Genomic DNA, 13,826 nt, shown 5'->3' with positions numbered 1-13,826 from the left:
TCTAAGAATGTAGTCCAGCCAAAAATGTCAAACGTTTTCTCTGGATCTAGAAATGTTACAAACATAATTTTGGATTTATTATTTCTAAGGTAAGTTGTTTGTTTCTCTGAAACAATAACTGATCTTCTACAAACTTTTCTTCTTCCAGTTTTTCCATGTATCTGTAAATAACTCTTATCAGTATGTCACAAACATGACTTACTAAACTGTCAACACCTGCCCTTGGTGGAAGTGGAACTATTCTGTTTCACTTGAAGTCTGAGGGTATTTCATCTGTCTCATATCTTACATATCAAGTGGAATAGTTTTGTCATAGGAGGCTCTCCCAAGAATCTCAAAAATTCTGAGGGAGTGTCATCTACTCCAGAAACCTTGTTTCGACATAGGTCTCATAATGACCAATCAAATTCTTCTCGCAGTATCACATCTTGCACCTCATCATCTTGTACTTCCTCTTCCCTTTCTACATTATCATTTTCAAGTTTATTAGCCCTTCTGTATACTCCTTCTACCTTTCAGCTTTCTTTTCTTTGCTTAGTACTGATTTGCCATCTGAGCCCTTGAAATTTGTACACGAGGTACTCTTTCTCAAAATGTCTCTAATTTTGCTATAGACAGCATCTACCTTTTCCCTAGTCAAGTCATCTTGTGCTGTCTTGCCTTTGTCCACCAGATATTTTTGCCTTGCATTTTGCACTTCTCGACATGTCATTTGTTAGATGTCTGTGTCCTGTTTTGCTTGCTTCATTTTTGTATCTTCTGTCTTGAATTAAGTTGAGTACATCCTGTGTTATCCATGGACTTCTACTGAGCCTTGTCTTTTTGCCTAGTTGATCCTCTGTTGCCTTCACCGTTTCTCATCTTTCAAAGCTGCCCATCTCACCTTCTGCATTCCTTTCCTCTATTCATCAAATTGATACCTATTACTTCCTTTGAAACTCTCAACAACCTCTGGTTCTTTCAGTTTTATCACATCTCCTTATTTTCCTATATTTCTCCAATTTTTGCAATTTTAATATGGAGATCACACTTGCACCTGAAATGTTCAGCAGTTTAAATTCTGGTTTTCAAAGCTGCCTTACCATTACATTTTTTCACATAAAAAATTTTATTTCATGATTCTTTGTTAAAGGCCTTTTGGCCGAAAGCTTAAGCGTATAGCAATCTTTTTGTTGTGCCTGTCTGCTACTAAAGGTCTCCTATATATAGTGTATAGCAATCTATCCTTTCTCTGATTATGTTGAAAGTTTTTATGAATATCTTTGTGACCCATGAATGATATTGCATCTTTTCCAGTTTTATGTATCATAAGAAATCTATTACTGATATTGCTAACAATATATGATTAATATTTACTTTGTTTTATGGATATGTAGTTCCAATATTTATTTGCACTTATGCTCCACAAATATCTCTTCCACAGGTAAATATCTAGTAAACTATAAAATTGTGAGACAGAAATGCTGGCCATCGTGTCGTCTGAGAAGGTAAAGTATCATTACTGTCAATAGGCACATACAAAAATATGTGACACTATCCTAGCTTTTTGAAATAATAGTTCCTTCCCTGGCGAGCAGAGAAGGGAGGTAGAGGAAAGTTAAAATTGAAGGGCAGGTCACTCAGAATCCTGGCTAACTTTTTTCTTTCCTGAGCTTTCCCCCCTTTTCCTTCCTTAGCAAGGAACTGTTATTTATGAAAGCCAGGATACCATTGTGTGTTTTTATGTACATCTGTTGGCAGTAATGATATTCTGCCTTCTGAAGGTAGACTCTGGCCAGCAGTTCTGTCTCAGAATTTATAGTTTTTTTTCTTTTGTTAGAAATATCTAGTAATTCTGTCAAACTTTTGTAGAGTACATACCAACTTTCATTACTGGCTGCTGGCTGTGCTATTGAAATTGTTGATGCGGTATGCAGAAAGAAGATTCAAAATGGAATGGCAATTGTCAGGTATGAACACCTTGAATTGGTTTTGGAAACTGAGCTTTCATTACTTCAGACAGTATGTGACACTTTATAACACTTCCTCTCTGCTACTACTGTACCATAACCTCAATGCCAGAAGCAGGTTGTAACATAAAACAATTTTGTAAAAGAAACTATGGCACAAAGCAACAGAGCAGTGTTACCCTCTGAGAGGAATTTTGTTAGTTTGACCGTGTTGTTCCTAACGGAGGTAGCTTATCGGAAATGAAAGTAAGAATTACTTAAATATTGGAATAGTGATAAACAAAATTTTGCCTAGCTATACTATTCCTAGAATAAGGGAAACGGTCGCCAGCCTAATTAGGCAAGAGGAAGATTAACATTCTCGTTTATGAAAGTAGGTATAAGTAACTATAATGGACAACACAACAGACACAACCTAGACTTAGCAACACGCGAGTGCAATGAACTCTGACGCACATATGTTTTAAGATTGAAGCTAACAGTTAGAGCAGCAGGAACTATTTTCAAAATTATAACAGGTACAGAAAAACACTATCACTTTCAGGGTTTACACAAACTGAGTGGTCTTTATACTGTTAATATGCACACAAGAGAGACAAACACTTGGCATACATGAGAATGTAACGTTTCACAACTGCAGCTTTCTCACTTTTACTACAACGAAACACAATGTTGACAAAATTGCAATAAACTGACTCACCTTTTAGAATTTATCACAGACAACAACGTGATCATTTACTTTATAAGCCTCAGCCTAAAGTTTGAAGTTGGTAACAGCACTTTAGTAAGCAGTTTTACTAGGAAAATTATTTCAACAAGCATCATTGGTTTTAACTTTCTCTTTACTAAGTTCAAGAGGCATTAATTGGCAAAACTCTGGTCATAAATGTACTTTCAGTAAGGACACTCGGTAATCACTTTACTTCAAACGGAGAGGACCCTGAGAGGTATTATGATGAGGAGTAAAATCAAGGTAGGTACATAATTTCAGATATGAATTACCTTATATTTCAGCACACTAACACATCCATTAGGCTGATCCTTCACTGTACATCAATATAGTATTACGTTACAGTGATTGCGCAATGTGGTGGCAACTGCATGTTGGTAGGTGGAATTGCAGGTAGAATTGCCGGACTTTATCGTATCTTCATAGCGATGATTCATACAAATTCCAGAATAGTTCCAGCTATTTATCCGTCCATCCGAGGCCTTGGAAAGAAACAGTAAAAGCCTCTCCCGGAATCAGCACAATAAGCACACTTTACATGGCAGTGCACAGTTTGGTAGCTAGTCTCCGACTGACTGCTCTTCCCCGACTGACTATCAGTTCCACCTTTTTCACCTAGGCCAACTACAATTTGCGCGCGCTACACAGTTCCATTCCAGAGGGGAATCACTACACCATTTACATACAAACTAACTAAGAACCCTAAGTGAGGATCAGCAATTTACATAACAGCAAACAATTACATTAAATAAAACAGAACATTTTCACATATTGACACTTCTACAAAAAATTATTCACACAAAATTACAATTATATACAATACATTCAGTTCCCTCCAAATGGGACAAAGAACTTTAAATTACAGATACACTACTTTGCATAGAATCAAATCACGACACCAAAGTTTTTTAATAAAGAAAAGAGTACACAATTTTATGTTATCGATTTAAACACATTTACAGAAGATCAACAATGTGACATTAAATAAATCAAAAGCAAAATAAATCCATACAGCATAAGAGCTGTGGTGTTACAACTTGACACCTTTGGTAAAACATAAAGTTTTGTGGAAATCTGTCATACTGTCACCACATTTCTGAGTTAACCAATGCCTTCTTTTTTATACATGTGAATTGTACATACGTACATTTTGAACTTCATATGTACATTTTTTCTAGACAAAAGCAAAAAAGTGAGGTGATACACAGTACACTCACTGTAAATGGTCATAAATATTTAATCAAAAACAGCAGTTAAGCGATCAGTGCAGGAAAAGGGTTATTTCTGTTTTGCTAAGGCTTTTAAGTCAAAGATAACAAAAATCAGTTCACTAGCTCTAACAGTGGAAAATCCAGTATGGAATGTAACAATATTATGAAAGGGAAAGTTGCTACTAACAGTATAGCGGAGATGCTGAGTTGCACGACAAAAATACTGTCACAAATAAAGCTTTTGGCCAGTAAGGCCTTTGTCAAAAATAGACGACTCTCTCTCTCTCTCTCTCTCTCTCTCTCTCTCTCTCTCTCTCTCACTCTTACTGTTACTCTCACTCACACAAATGCAACTCACATAGATGACCGCAATCTCAGACAACTGAAACCACACTTGGGAGTTTTTGGCATTCTGCAGTATTTCCTGCACTGCACTATTTACAATTGTCTTTCTTAACTCTTGAGTTAAGGAAATACTACAGAATGCCAAAGACTGCCAGGTGCAGATGCGAAATGAAACCTGTCGACACCAACCACTGCTAGCAAGAAGGGAAGGAGCAGATTATGTAAAGAAACACCAATAACTAAGGAAGATGTATGTAAATAAAAGCGAAACGCATCTGGTGTAATTCTTTTTAATTAGACTGCAGTCAGCTCAAGACAGATAACCTATAGTAACAACAGTTTTGTTATTGTGAAATACATTTTTGTGGTATTGTTTCTGTCCCTAAATATCTCTCTCTGAATTCAGAATATTTCTAAATGCATGTTTCAGGGATTTGAATGAAAGATGTTTTGTGACTTACCTTAGTCTGTAACCCTTCCAAAATCCTGTTCAGGAAATTTGTCCTAATTTCTTAATTGTGCTTAACTTTAAGACACTACTATAGGATGGTAATACCAGTTGAACAAAATGTTATCCACAGAAGAGTGACCTGTATATAGCAGTTGACTAGAAAAACTACCTCCAAACTGTGTGTGTGTGTTTTAGCATTTCTATAAAATTATCTTCTCAACCTGTTAAGTGTTCCAGGTGGTGCTACAGTGTGAACATCTATAACATATTCCTCTGTTTTGTGTAGATTTGGTGTACTGAACTTTACTAGGCCTCCTACTTCTGTTCGGGTTGGTCAGGAACACAATAACCATAATCTCACATATGCCTTACTGAAATGATGCAGTGTGTTATCTAGTGTTCTTTAAGCATCTGGCTTGGCTGGAACATTATCCTATCCACGATAAGGTTAGTAGTCATGATACAGAACTGGAAGAAGAGTAGTTAATATTTTGGATCAAAATGATTTGTTCACAAAAGAGGGAATTTATCTAATCAAGAACTGAGCCTCACTAAAAAAAGTATTCTAAAATCTCCTTCCCCCCCATTTGTCATAAGGAAATCAAAAAATTATAATTATTTGCAAATAAGAAAAACCAGTAACAAATAAGAAACATAGTTCCATTCCACAGAAGAAAGAGAGCTGTAGGTATATTGTAATTACTGTCTATTATAGTGACTGTCTCTGTAGCGATGAAAATATGGCGATTAAAAATAAACACTAAAATTGCAAAATCAGGGAAGATAACAAATGATGAAATGTAATTTCTTGTGAATATACAGCAACACCTTGAAATATTTTTTCCGTAAATGTTTTTTTTTCTCTCTTAAATAAAAGTTCAGCTCCAGTATGTCAACAAAATCGTATAATCACAATTTTAATATTTTTAGGTCCTATAGTTATGACACTTCAACTGCACATCCACGTGACTTATCTAGCAAATCCTAAAACATATAATAGTGCGACAACTTTTCACTGACTTGGTAGGCATTCATTTTAAAGTTACATGTTAAATCATGAAATGGTGTTTCCCTTTAAAAACAGAATTCAGAGTGAAGAAGAACTAGTTTACATTCAAATTTTGCTTTATTCCACCAAAAGACTAAAATATGATTACATGAAAAGGAAAAATCCTAAAATATTGTCCTTTATTTCTTGAATGAAATAATCAAGAATTGTAGTTTGCTTTTTCCTGCCAGCAAAAAATCATTAGAAAAAGTTGTTGCTCTGTTTAGTTGATATTAGCTAGAATCAACTCATTTACACTGAATGGGGAAAAATAGTTTACAACATCTGAAACAAAACTTGGAGCAGTTGAATCATTCTCATTGTACACCCCCGCCCCCCAACCTTTCACTAGGCGTGCTTGGTTCTTTATTAAAGTATCGGACAGTCACTTACATGTACCTAATGCGCAAAAGTCTGGCTGTCAGCATCACAGCAACGTCGTAAAATGTCACACTTGTATTGACAGCCTTCAGGGAAATCATCATCTTCAGAAACTGTTACTGACGCAAAGGGAGCAGGGTTCAACAGAGTCTGTTGTGCTACAGCATTCCCAGCAGCAACAAAAATGTGCATAGCGTGTAGATTCTCACTACATCCTTTCTTTTGAGAACCTTTACAAAACAGCCATTTTTACTTAGCTTTCACAGGAAGAATTATGCCTAGATGTAGAAGCTGCAGTTGACTTTGTACAGTTACCAGGAAGAAACACATCAACATTTGTTGAAGAATGTCGTTGCCTTTGGATGTGAAATGGTATCCATTAATAATGAGAACCATCTTGGTTCCTTAAGTCCGAAGAAACTTTGTGCAAATTTGAGTAGTCAGCCTGGCAGCGATAACAAAATCACAAAATTATAGGTGTACAGTAGTGTTGTTATGTTATAGATCGTCTGGGTGTTTAAAATGTTCCCATTATTAATAGCTGAAACATTTTGCTTTCTTTTCCCTCTTCTCCTTGACATTTTTCCGTCTAGGCAGATTAGGCCTGTGTGTTTGATGGAAATAAGATCCCAGTTCCATTATAATTGAAAATATTTGTGCGCTCAAATCCGTCTTCAGCCATGGCAAAATATTTGTCTTGCCATTTTCAATACTCTTGAAGTCTACTCCTCACTTTTTCCACACAAATTTTGGTAAAAGAGGTTAAGACACTTTGGGATGATTTAGCGGATCTTCTCCTGTGATAAATTTCATGTTTCATGAAGCTGTCTTATTTATAGGAGGATGGTTTCTAAGTCCTTAAGGGCCTACACACCTTCAGTTTAGCTGTACAACTTATTATGTGTGACATCATATTTGAGCAATAAACTGTCTGCGTGTATCATGTTAAACAACTTTGCAATTCCTTCAGAAAATTGTTCAATTTTCACATTCTATTCTATTCGTTACCAGTCACTTAAACCTCAATTGCTGCCATCGTTACCTCCATGCAAAAGAAGATACACTTTCCAGTTTTATTGAAGATTTCTGGAATCTTCATGAATATTGGGATACAGTGTACGTTTCATGTTCCAATTATGCCTGCTTACAGTGTTTTAATATATAAAAACTAAAAGCTTCTGGAGCCTAATGTGATTCTTGATGCTGTAGTGAAGAAAATAAAGAACTGTCAATCTGCTTTTTGGAAAGAATTGAGGAAGCAATATACCCGCAACCACACAACAAACTGCAGCTCCTCTTCTTTTCTGTTCCCCATTGTCACTTGATCATCACAAATGCTGCACAGAACCCCAGAATTAAGAGAAATGAGAGAAAAACAGAATGTTGTGTACACTGCTTAATTTCAGATAAATGTACATGCTTTAAATGGAACAGATAGCTGTACAGTTAAACTAAAGTGTGTTGACCCCTTTTAAATGACGAAGCCTGAATGTTCTCCCTTTTTAATGCAGATGGGCATTGAATTTCAGGACTCAGGAAAGCCTGCAAATTTTTCAGTGTATACTGCACAAAGAAAACTGTACCAGGTTGTAACTCTTCGTCATGTCAAAGAGTTTAATATTCTGATCATCACCCTCAGGGGCCCAGCATTCACTTGCTGGGTGAGGGCTTGGGCTTGGTGACCCTGGGGTTTCTAAGCTGGTGACTAGTGAGTGCCACCAGTTCTCTGTATTGTAAGCTCTGGGCATGCTTCAGTTACAACTGTACAGTGTAGCAGTAGAGCGTAGAAGCGCTGGCAGGTCGATAGACACACAAACATACACACAAAATACTAGCTTTCGCAACCAACGGCTGCTTCCTCAGGAAAGAGGGAAGGAGAGGGAAAGACGAAAGGATGTGGGTTTTAAGGGAGAGGGTAAGGAGTCATTCCAATCCCGGGAGCGGAAAGACTTACCTTAGGGGAGAAAAAAGGATGGGTATACACTCGCGCGCGTGCGCGCACACACACACACACACACACACACACACACACACACACACACACACACACAAATATATATATATATATATATCCATCCACACATATACAGACACAAGCAGACATATTAAAAGGCCAAGATTTGAAACTGAGTTGAAACAGACATATACTGTATATGTCTGCTTGTGTCTGTATATGTGTGGATGGATATGTGTGTGTGTGTGCGAGTGTATACCCGTCCTTTTTCCCCCCTAAGGTAAGTCTTTCCGCTCCCGGGATTGGAATGACTCCTTACCCTCTCCCTTAAAACCCAAATACTTTTGTCTTTCCCTCTCCTTCCCTCTTTCCTGACGAGGCAACCGTTGGTTGCGAAAGCTAGAATTTTGTGTGTACGTTTGTGTTTGTTTGTGTGTTTTTGTAAGTATCATCATCTTTGTTTATATATATATAACTCACTCTCCAGGTTTGTTGCGTGGTGATGGTGACGGAATTCATGGCTGTCAAGGTGGAACAATCATCATTAGCAGACAACCTCTGGGGAACTTTCTGCACCTCAATTGTATAAGGCTTATCTACGCATATGGGGCTCTGTCTAGTCTAGGCGAACTTTTATTTCCTTAGCTGCTCATGGGACCGAGATGGACCTGTAGAAATTCTCTCCTCACCTTTTTACATTCAGAAGGTTTTAGAGGTGAATGCAGATATGCAACAAGTGGTTGTGGAATAGGACACTGTTATTCAAAACCTCAAGTTCCCAACAACCAACTAATCTGCAGAAAACCAAAAGCCTTGAGGAATATGTCATTGAGACTGAGCTCCATACCACCTTGAACAGCAGCAAAGGTGTTGGTGACATGCAGGGATCTGGTCTACATTCTCAAAGATGAACTGAAAGCTGAAGGAGTCCAAGAAGGCATTGTTGACTTCCGAAATATAATGAAAAAGATGAATGGCAATCTGGTTAAGACAGATTCATTTATACTTGCTTTCAATAGCATGAAACTTTGAGAGCATGTCAAGGCAGGTTTCTTTTTGCTAAGCATATGGCTGTGTTTCCCTAACTTAGTGTACCTTTCAAAATGCCAGTGCTTTGGGCATGCTACTCGTGGTTGTAAGGGAGAAACCACTTGTGACAAATGCGGTAAGAATGCTCATGAAGGAGTTGGTTGTTCATCTCCTCTTAAGTGTCTAAACTGCTCTAGTTATCCGTGTCTGTAGTAGGGACTACAGTGTCTTTCTTTAAGAAAGGAAGATTGAAGAGATAAAAACAACAAAACACATTGTGTATGGTGAATCAAAAAAATCTAGAAGACCATGCAGCTACCTATGGTTGCTGCCTCCTTTGCTTCAGTTCTTAAACAACCAGTCCAAAAATCTGATGCTGCCAAAAAAATGGAGGTTGCTAGTGTCAGCGGTAGTTTGTGCATTTGTCAATGTACTTGTGCTGCTGCAACTGTTTAGAAGCGTGTATCTCCCCCTAGAATATCAGAAACGGGTGTGGTTCTGAAGCCTACCCAGGGCAAAAAAATCAAAGACAAAGTGTCAACCATTGAGTCAGACAGTCTGACGGTGTTGACATTATGCTCTTTGACATCTCTCATGAGCCTTCTTCAGAGCTGATGGACCTTCATGTCGACATGGGGCAATCATCTCACCCCAATACTGTCTCCGCCCACTATGGGCTCCCCTCACCATTGGAAAGACAGGATGAAAATGCTACACTTGTGATAAATGGCACCCAGACCACAATGGTACAGGTGCAGGACACATGTGGAGAGATTGAAACTCTTAGCAGAGGATCACCCCCTGTGCTTGTGTTCGCATTTTAAAGCATATGATACCCTGTAATGTGGGGCTGTGCCCTCCATCACAAGTATGACCTGACTGAGGAAAGGGTCAAGGGAGTGGTCATTGTGTTTGTACACACACCACTCCCTTGCTCTCTCCCTGGCTACTGATCTGCAAGTAGTTGCAGTTGAAATTTGCGCATGTCAGAGGATCACAGTTTGCTCACTGTTCAGTGGTAAGTACTGATGATCTTCATTCCAGTGACCATTTTCCACTCTGGGTGACCTATAGGATGGCACTCTCTCCGAAAAGACACAGTAATGATAGATGATCCGCAGGACCAACTGGACACTGTTCAGTCAGCTGGCTGTGTTTGAACGATGCCACAGTATGCATGAGTGGTTGGACCACATCACACGAGTGATCTACCAAGCCGCTGACTTCTCCATCCTGATGGCCGTTTGTCATCTTAGGAGGCCACGTTTTCAGGTTTTCGTTGGTGGACTTCGTTTAGTAATCCAGGTCAGGTGTGTGGTGGTTTAAGTGCTGCCCAACGGATGAAAATCTCGTAGCCTTTCACATAGAAAGTGCAAAGGCTCGACAACATCATCCAGGGGAGCAAGGAAAGGTCATGGCAAGCATTCTTGGACCCTATCAACTGTTCTGCTTGTTCTGCTACAGTACTGTAAGCCATCAGGAGGATTTCTGGTAAAGACATTCAGCTACCTGTAGCAGCATTGTTGAATCAGGAGTGTCTACAAACGCCACATCATGCAAGCAGTGGCAGAGCATTTTGTAACTACTACTGCCACTGCCAGCCAGGATCAAGCGTTCTGTTATTACACAGCCAGCATGGTAAGAAGTGAGTTGGACTTACGGTCCAACACTTCAGAGTGCTGCAACTGCCCATTCTCCATGAGGGAGTTGATTTGGCACTGAATGACGCTCCTGATACTGCACCTGTTCCTGACCAAATCCGATACAGCATGCTGTGGACCCTTGAAACAAGCATCTTATAATGTTTTAATTTGATATGGCAGACAGGCCACTTCCCAAACAAATGGAGAGAGGCAATTTTGATACCTCTCCTCAAACCAGGAAAGGACCAAATGTGGCCCAGTAGTTACGGGAGTATTGCATTGACAAACTGTGTAGGAAAAACCTTGGAGCAAATGGTTAACCTTCATCTGGTGTAGATGTTAGAGACCAGGCAGCCCCTGAGTCACTCTCAGTGTGGATTCAGAAGGTGTCAATCCACTGTCAACAACCTGAGCCTGCTAGATATGATTATCCAGAAGGCTTTCCTATGTAAACAGCGCTGTGTAGGTAGGTGTATTCTTTGATAGTAGTAAGGCATACTACATTACATGGAGTCACATTATTCAAGGGTAGCTCCACCAGTGGAGCTTCTGTGGCCATTTCCCCACCTTGATTTCATCCTTATTATCAAATTGCGTTTTCAATACAGAGCTGGTGAGGTGCTGCCAAATAGTTTCAAGCAGGAGAATGCTATTCCTCAGAGCAGTGTTTTAAGTGTTAACCTCTTTGTCACAGCCATAAGCAGTAACACATCTGTGTTAAGAAGTCCTGTACAGTACTCCTTATTTGTGGATGATTTTGCAGTTTTTTCTTCCTTCCCCAATACTGCCACAACAACTTGTCAGTTGCAACTTACAGTGAAGAGTCCGGAGGAGTAGTCAACACAGACTGCTATTACATTTTCTTCAGAGAAATCCATGTGTGGTTATCTTAATCATTCTTGTTGTATTTTTAATTTACCTGAATTGTGTGTGTGGAACACCATCCTCCCTGTTAGACTCTGTGGTTTTTGGGCCTCATTTTTGATTACAGACAGTCATGGTTACCACACGCAAAGGACCTGAAGGCCAAGGCCCAGAAAATATTGAACATTTTGAAGTGTTTTAACCACAGGCTGTTGGGTGCAGACAGGGTGCGACTGCTCCAGTTTTATAGGGCTTTCGTAGGGCTGGACTATGGGTGCACAGTGTATGGGCCAGCGAGGCCTTTGTAACTGAAGGTCGTTGACACTGTACACCGTGAGGGGATCCGGTTGGTGATGCGCACTTATAGGATTAGCCCCATACCCTGTCTCTGTGCCGAGGCTGGTGAACCGCCAATAACCATCCAGCGACAGCTTCCTGAAGGACAACAGTTGTGTTAGTTCCTCGCTACTCCAACTTCCCCAGCGTAACATACTGTTTGCTCATCCAGCAATGGAACATTTCTTTACCAATCGTCTGCTGGCAATGAGGATGTTTGGGATGTGTCTGAAGTGTGTGCTGGAGTCCCTTGGTGTGGGGCATGTAAAGGCTTAAACCTGGGGTTTTAACCAACTGCCACCCTGCTTATTGAAGAGGCCCAGAGTAATTTTAGATTTAGTGCAGTACAGCAGAGGTGGCACTCCTGCATTTATTTGTGATACATTAGTCTTAAATAATCACCTTAACTCTGCAGCTGTATTTACATGGGGATTCCATTGGTTGCCCAATTATTTTCCCTGTCCGTGTCCTCAGGTCCGACTGCCTCAAGGCTTACTGTCTATGACTTGGAATTGTACACAATATTGCGGGCACTGGAGCAGATGAGACGTGTTTTGAGTTCTAAACTCCCTGTCTGTTCTGATTCCCCGAGTGCCCTTCACTCGCTCCAATGCTTGTTTCCAGCAGATAAAGTTGCTCAGAATATCCAGGATGCCCTCTTCAAAGTACAGAGACAGGGGAAGGAGATGTCTTTCTGCTGGGTGCCAGGGCACATGGGTCTTGCAGGGAATGAAGGGGTGGATGTAGCAGCCAAGGTGGTGTGTCGCATTCCTCAGTTAGTTTGGTGTGCTGTCCCTCTGCATGCTGTCACCTTGCTGTTGATGTACGGAGTCATGTGTCAATGGTAGGATGAATGGCAGGAAGTGATAGACAGTATGCTCCATCTAGTGAAGCCCACAACATGGTTGTGGTGTACCTCCTTCCAGCCATGTAGATGGGACGAGGTCCTTCTTACTCCTCTTCCCATAGGCCACAGCCCTATTATGCATGGCTTTTTGCTCCAGCAAGAGGACCATCCAATGCGTGGTACTTGTGGTGTACAGATCACAGTGCGCCACATTTTATTAGACTGGGTTTTGTTTTCAGACCAGGGGGCAGAGGCAGATTTGTCCAACAGATGTGCGCTCCATTTTAAGTGACCTTCAAATGGGCGTGGTTAGAATTTTAAAGTGTTGTGAATTGAGCAGCATGTTTCCTAATATTTAGTGATATGGTGTTAATGTGGTAGCAAGGTGACTAGCTCACCCATGTTTTTGAAAGTGGTCAGCTGGTCTCATTTCCCTATGCCAGTGTTTTAGCTGCTCTGTCATTTTACTAACATTTTAATCCCTCGTATAGCACTTTTTACCCCTTTAATTTTTTTTCCTTGAGTTGTGTTGTCTGAGTCTCACATTGTAGTTTCATTCTTACTGTGTGCAACATTTTAGTGATTTTATCCACATTTGTTTCTTTTACTATGTGCAAGGGCACTGATAACCTTGCTGTTGAGTGCACATAAACTCGGAAAAAAGAAACAAAACACACACACACACACACACACACACACACACACACACACTCATATATATTCCGATTATCTTCGGAATGCTTTTTTTGGTTGCCATAACTTCACAAAACTTTTACAATGTAGAATTCAGCACTTTGATAGAACACACAGAGGGATCAACTTATGCACTGGGACCTAATGGCAATGTCTCCTATGATGCCACATCACAACATGCCTGCAGAAATTGGAATTTGTTTGTAATTATTGACCAGATATTATGACAATCTTATTGGCAATTAGAATTTATTGTGAATTATTCTCTGTTAGAAGTTTATTGCAGTTCATTTGAAAATGGGTTTTAGTTTCAGAACAGGATTTTGTTGCGAACTGTTTGGTTGG

General features: G+C 39.7%; 1 protein-coding gene across 6 annotated transcripts in view; it reads left to right on the top strand.

Moving 5' to 3' along the window:
- Positions 1-13,826, top strand: part of LOC126182569 (histone deacetylase 6) — a 325,057-nt gene that overhangs the window by 78,423 nt on the left and 232,808 nt on the right. For all 6 annotated transcript variants that reach the window (XM_049924862.1, XM_049924864.1, XM_049924861.1 and 3 more), the window contains one exon: positions 1,852-1,949. In XM_049924862.1, the coding sequence (XP_049780819.1) occupies positions 1,852-1,949 (98 nt within the window). The remainder of the gene's footprint in view (positions 1-1,851; positions 1,950-13,826) is intronic.

This window comes from Schistocerca cancellata, chromosome 1 (assembly GCF_023864275.1).
Source record: "Schistocerca cancellata isolate TAMUIC-IGC-003103 chromosome 1, iqSchCanc2.1, whole genome shotgun sequence".
Classification (NCBI taxonomy): domain Eukaryota; kingdom Metazoa; phylum Arthropoda; class Insecta; order Orthoptera; family Acrididae; genus Schistocerca; species Schistocerca cancellata.
The sequence above is the reverse complement of the archived record's forward strand: the minus strand, read 5'-3'. Positions and strand labels throughout refer to the sequence as shown.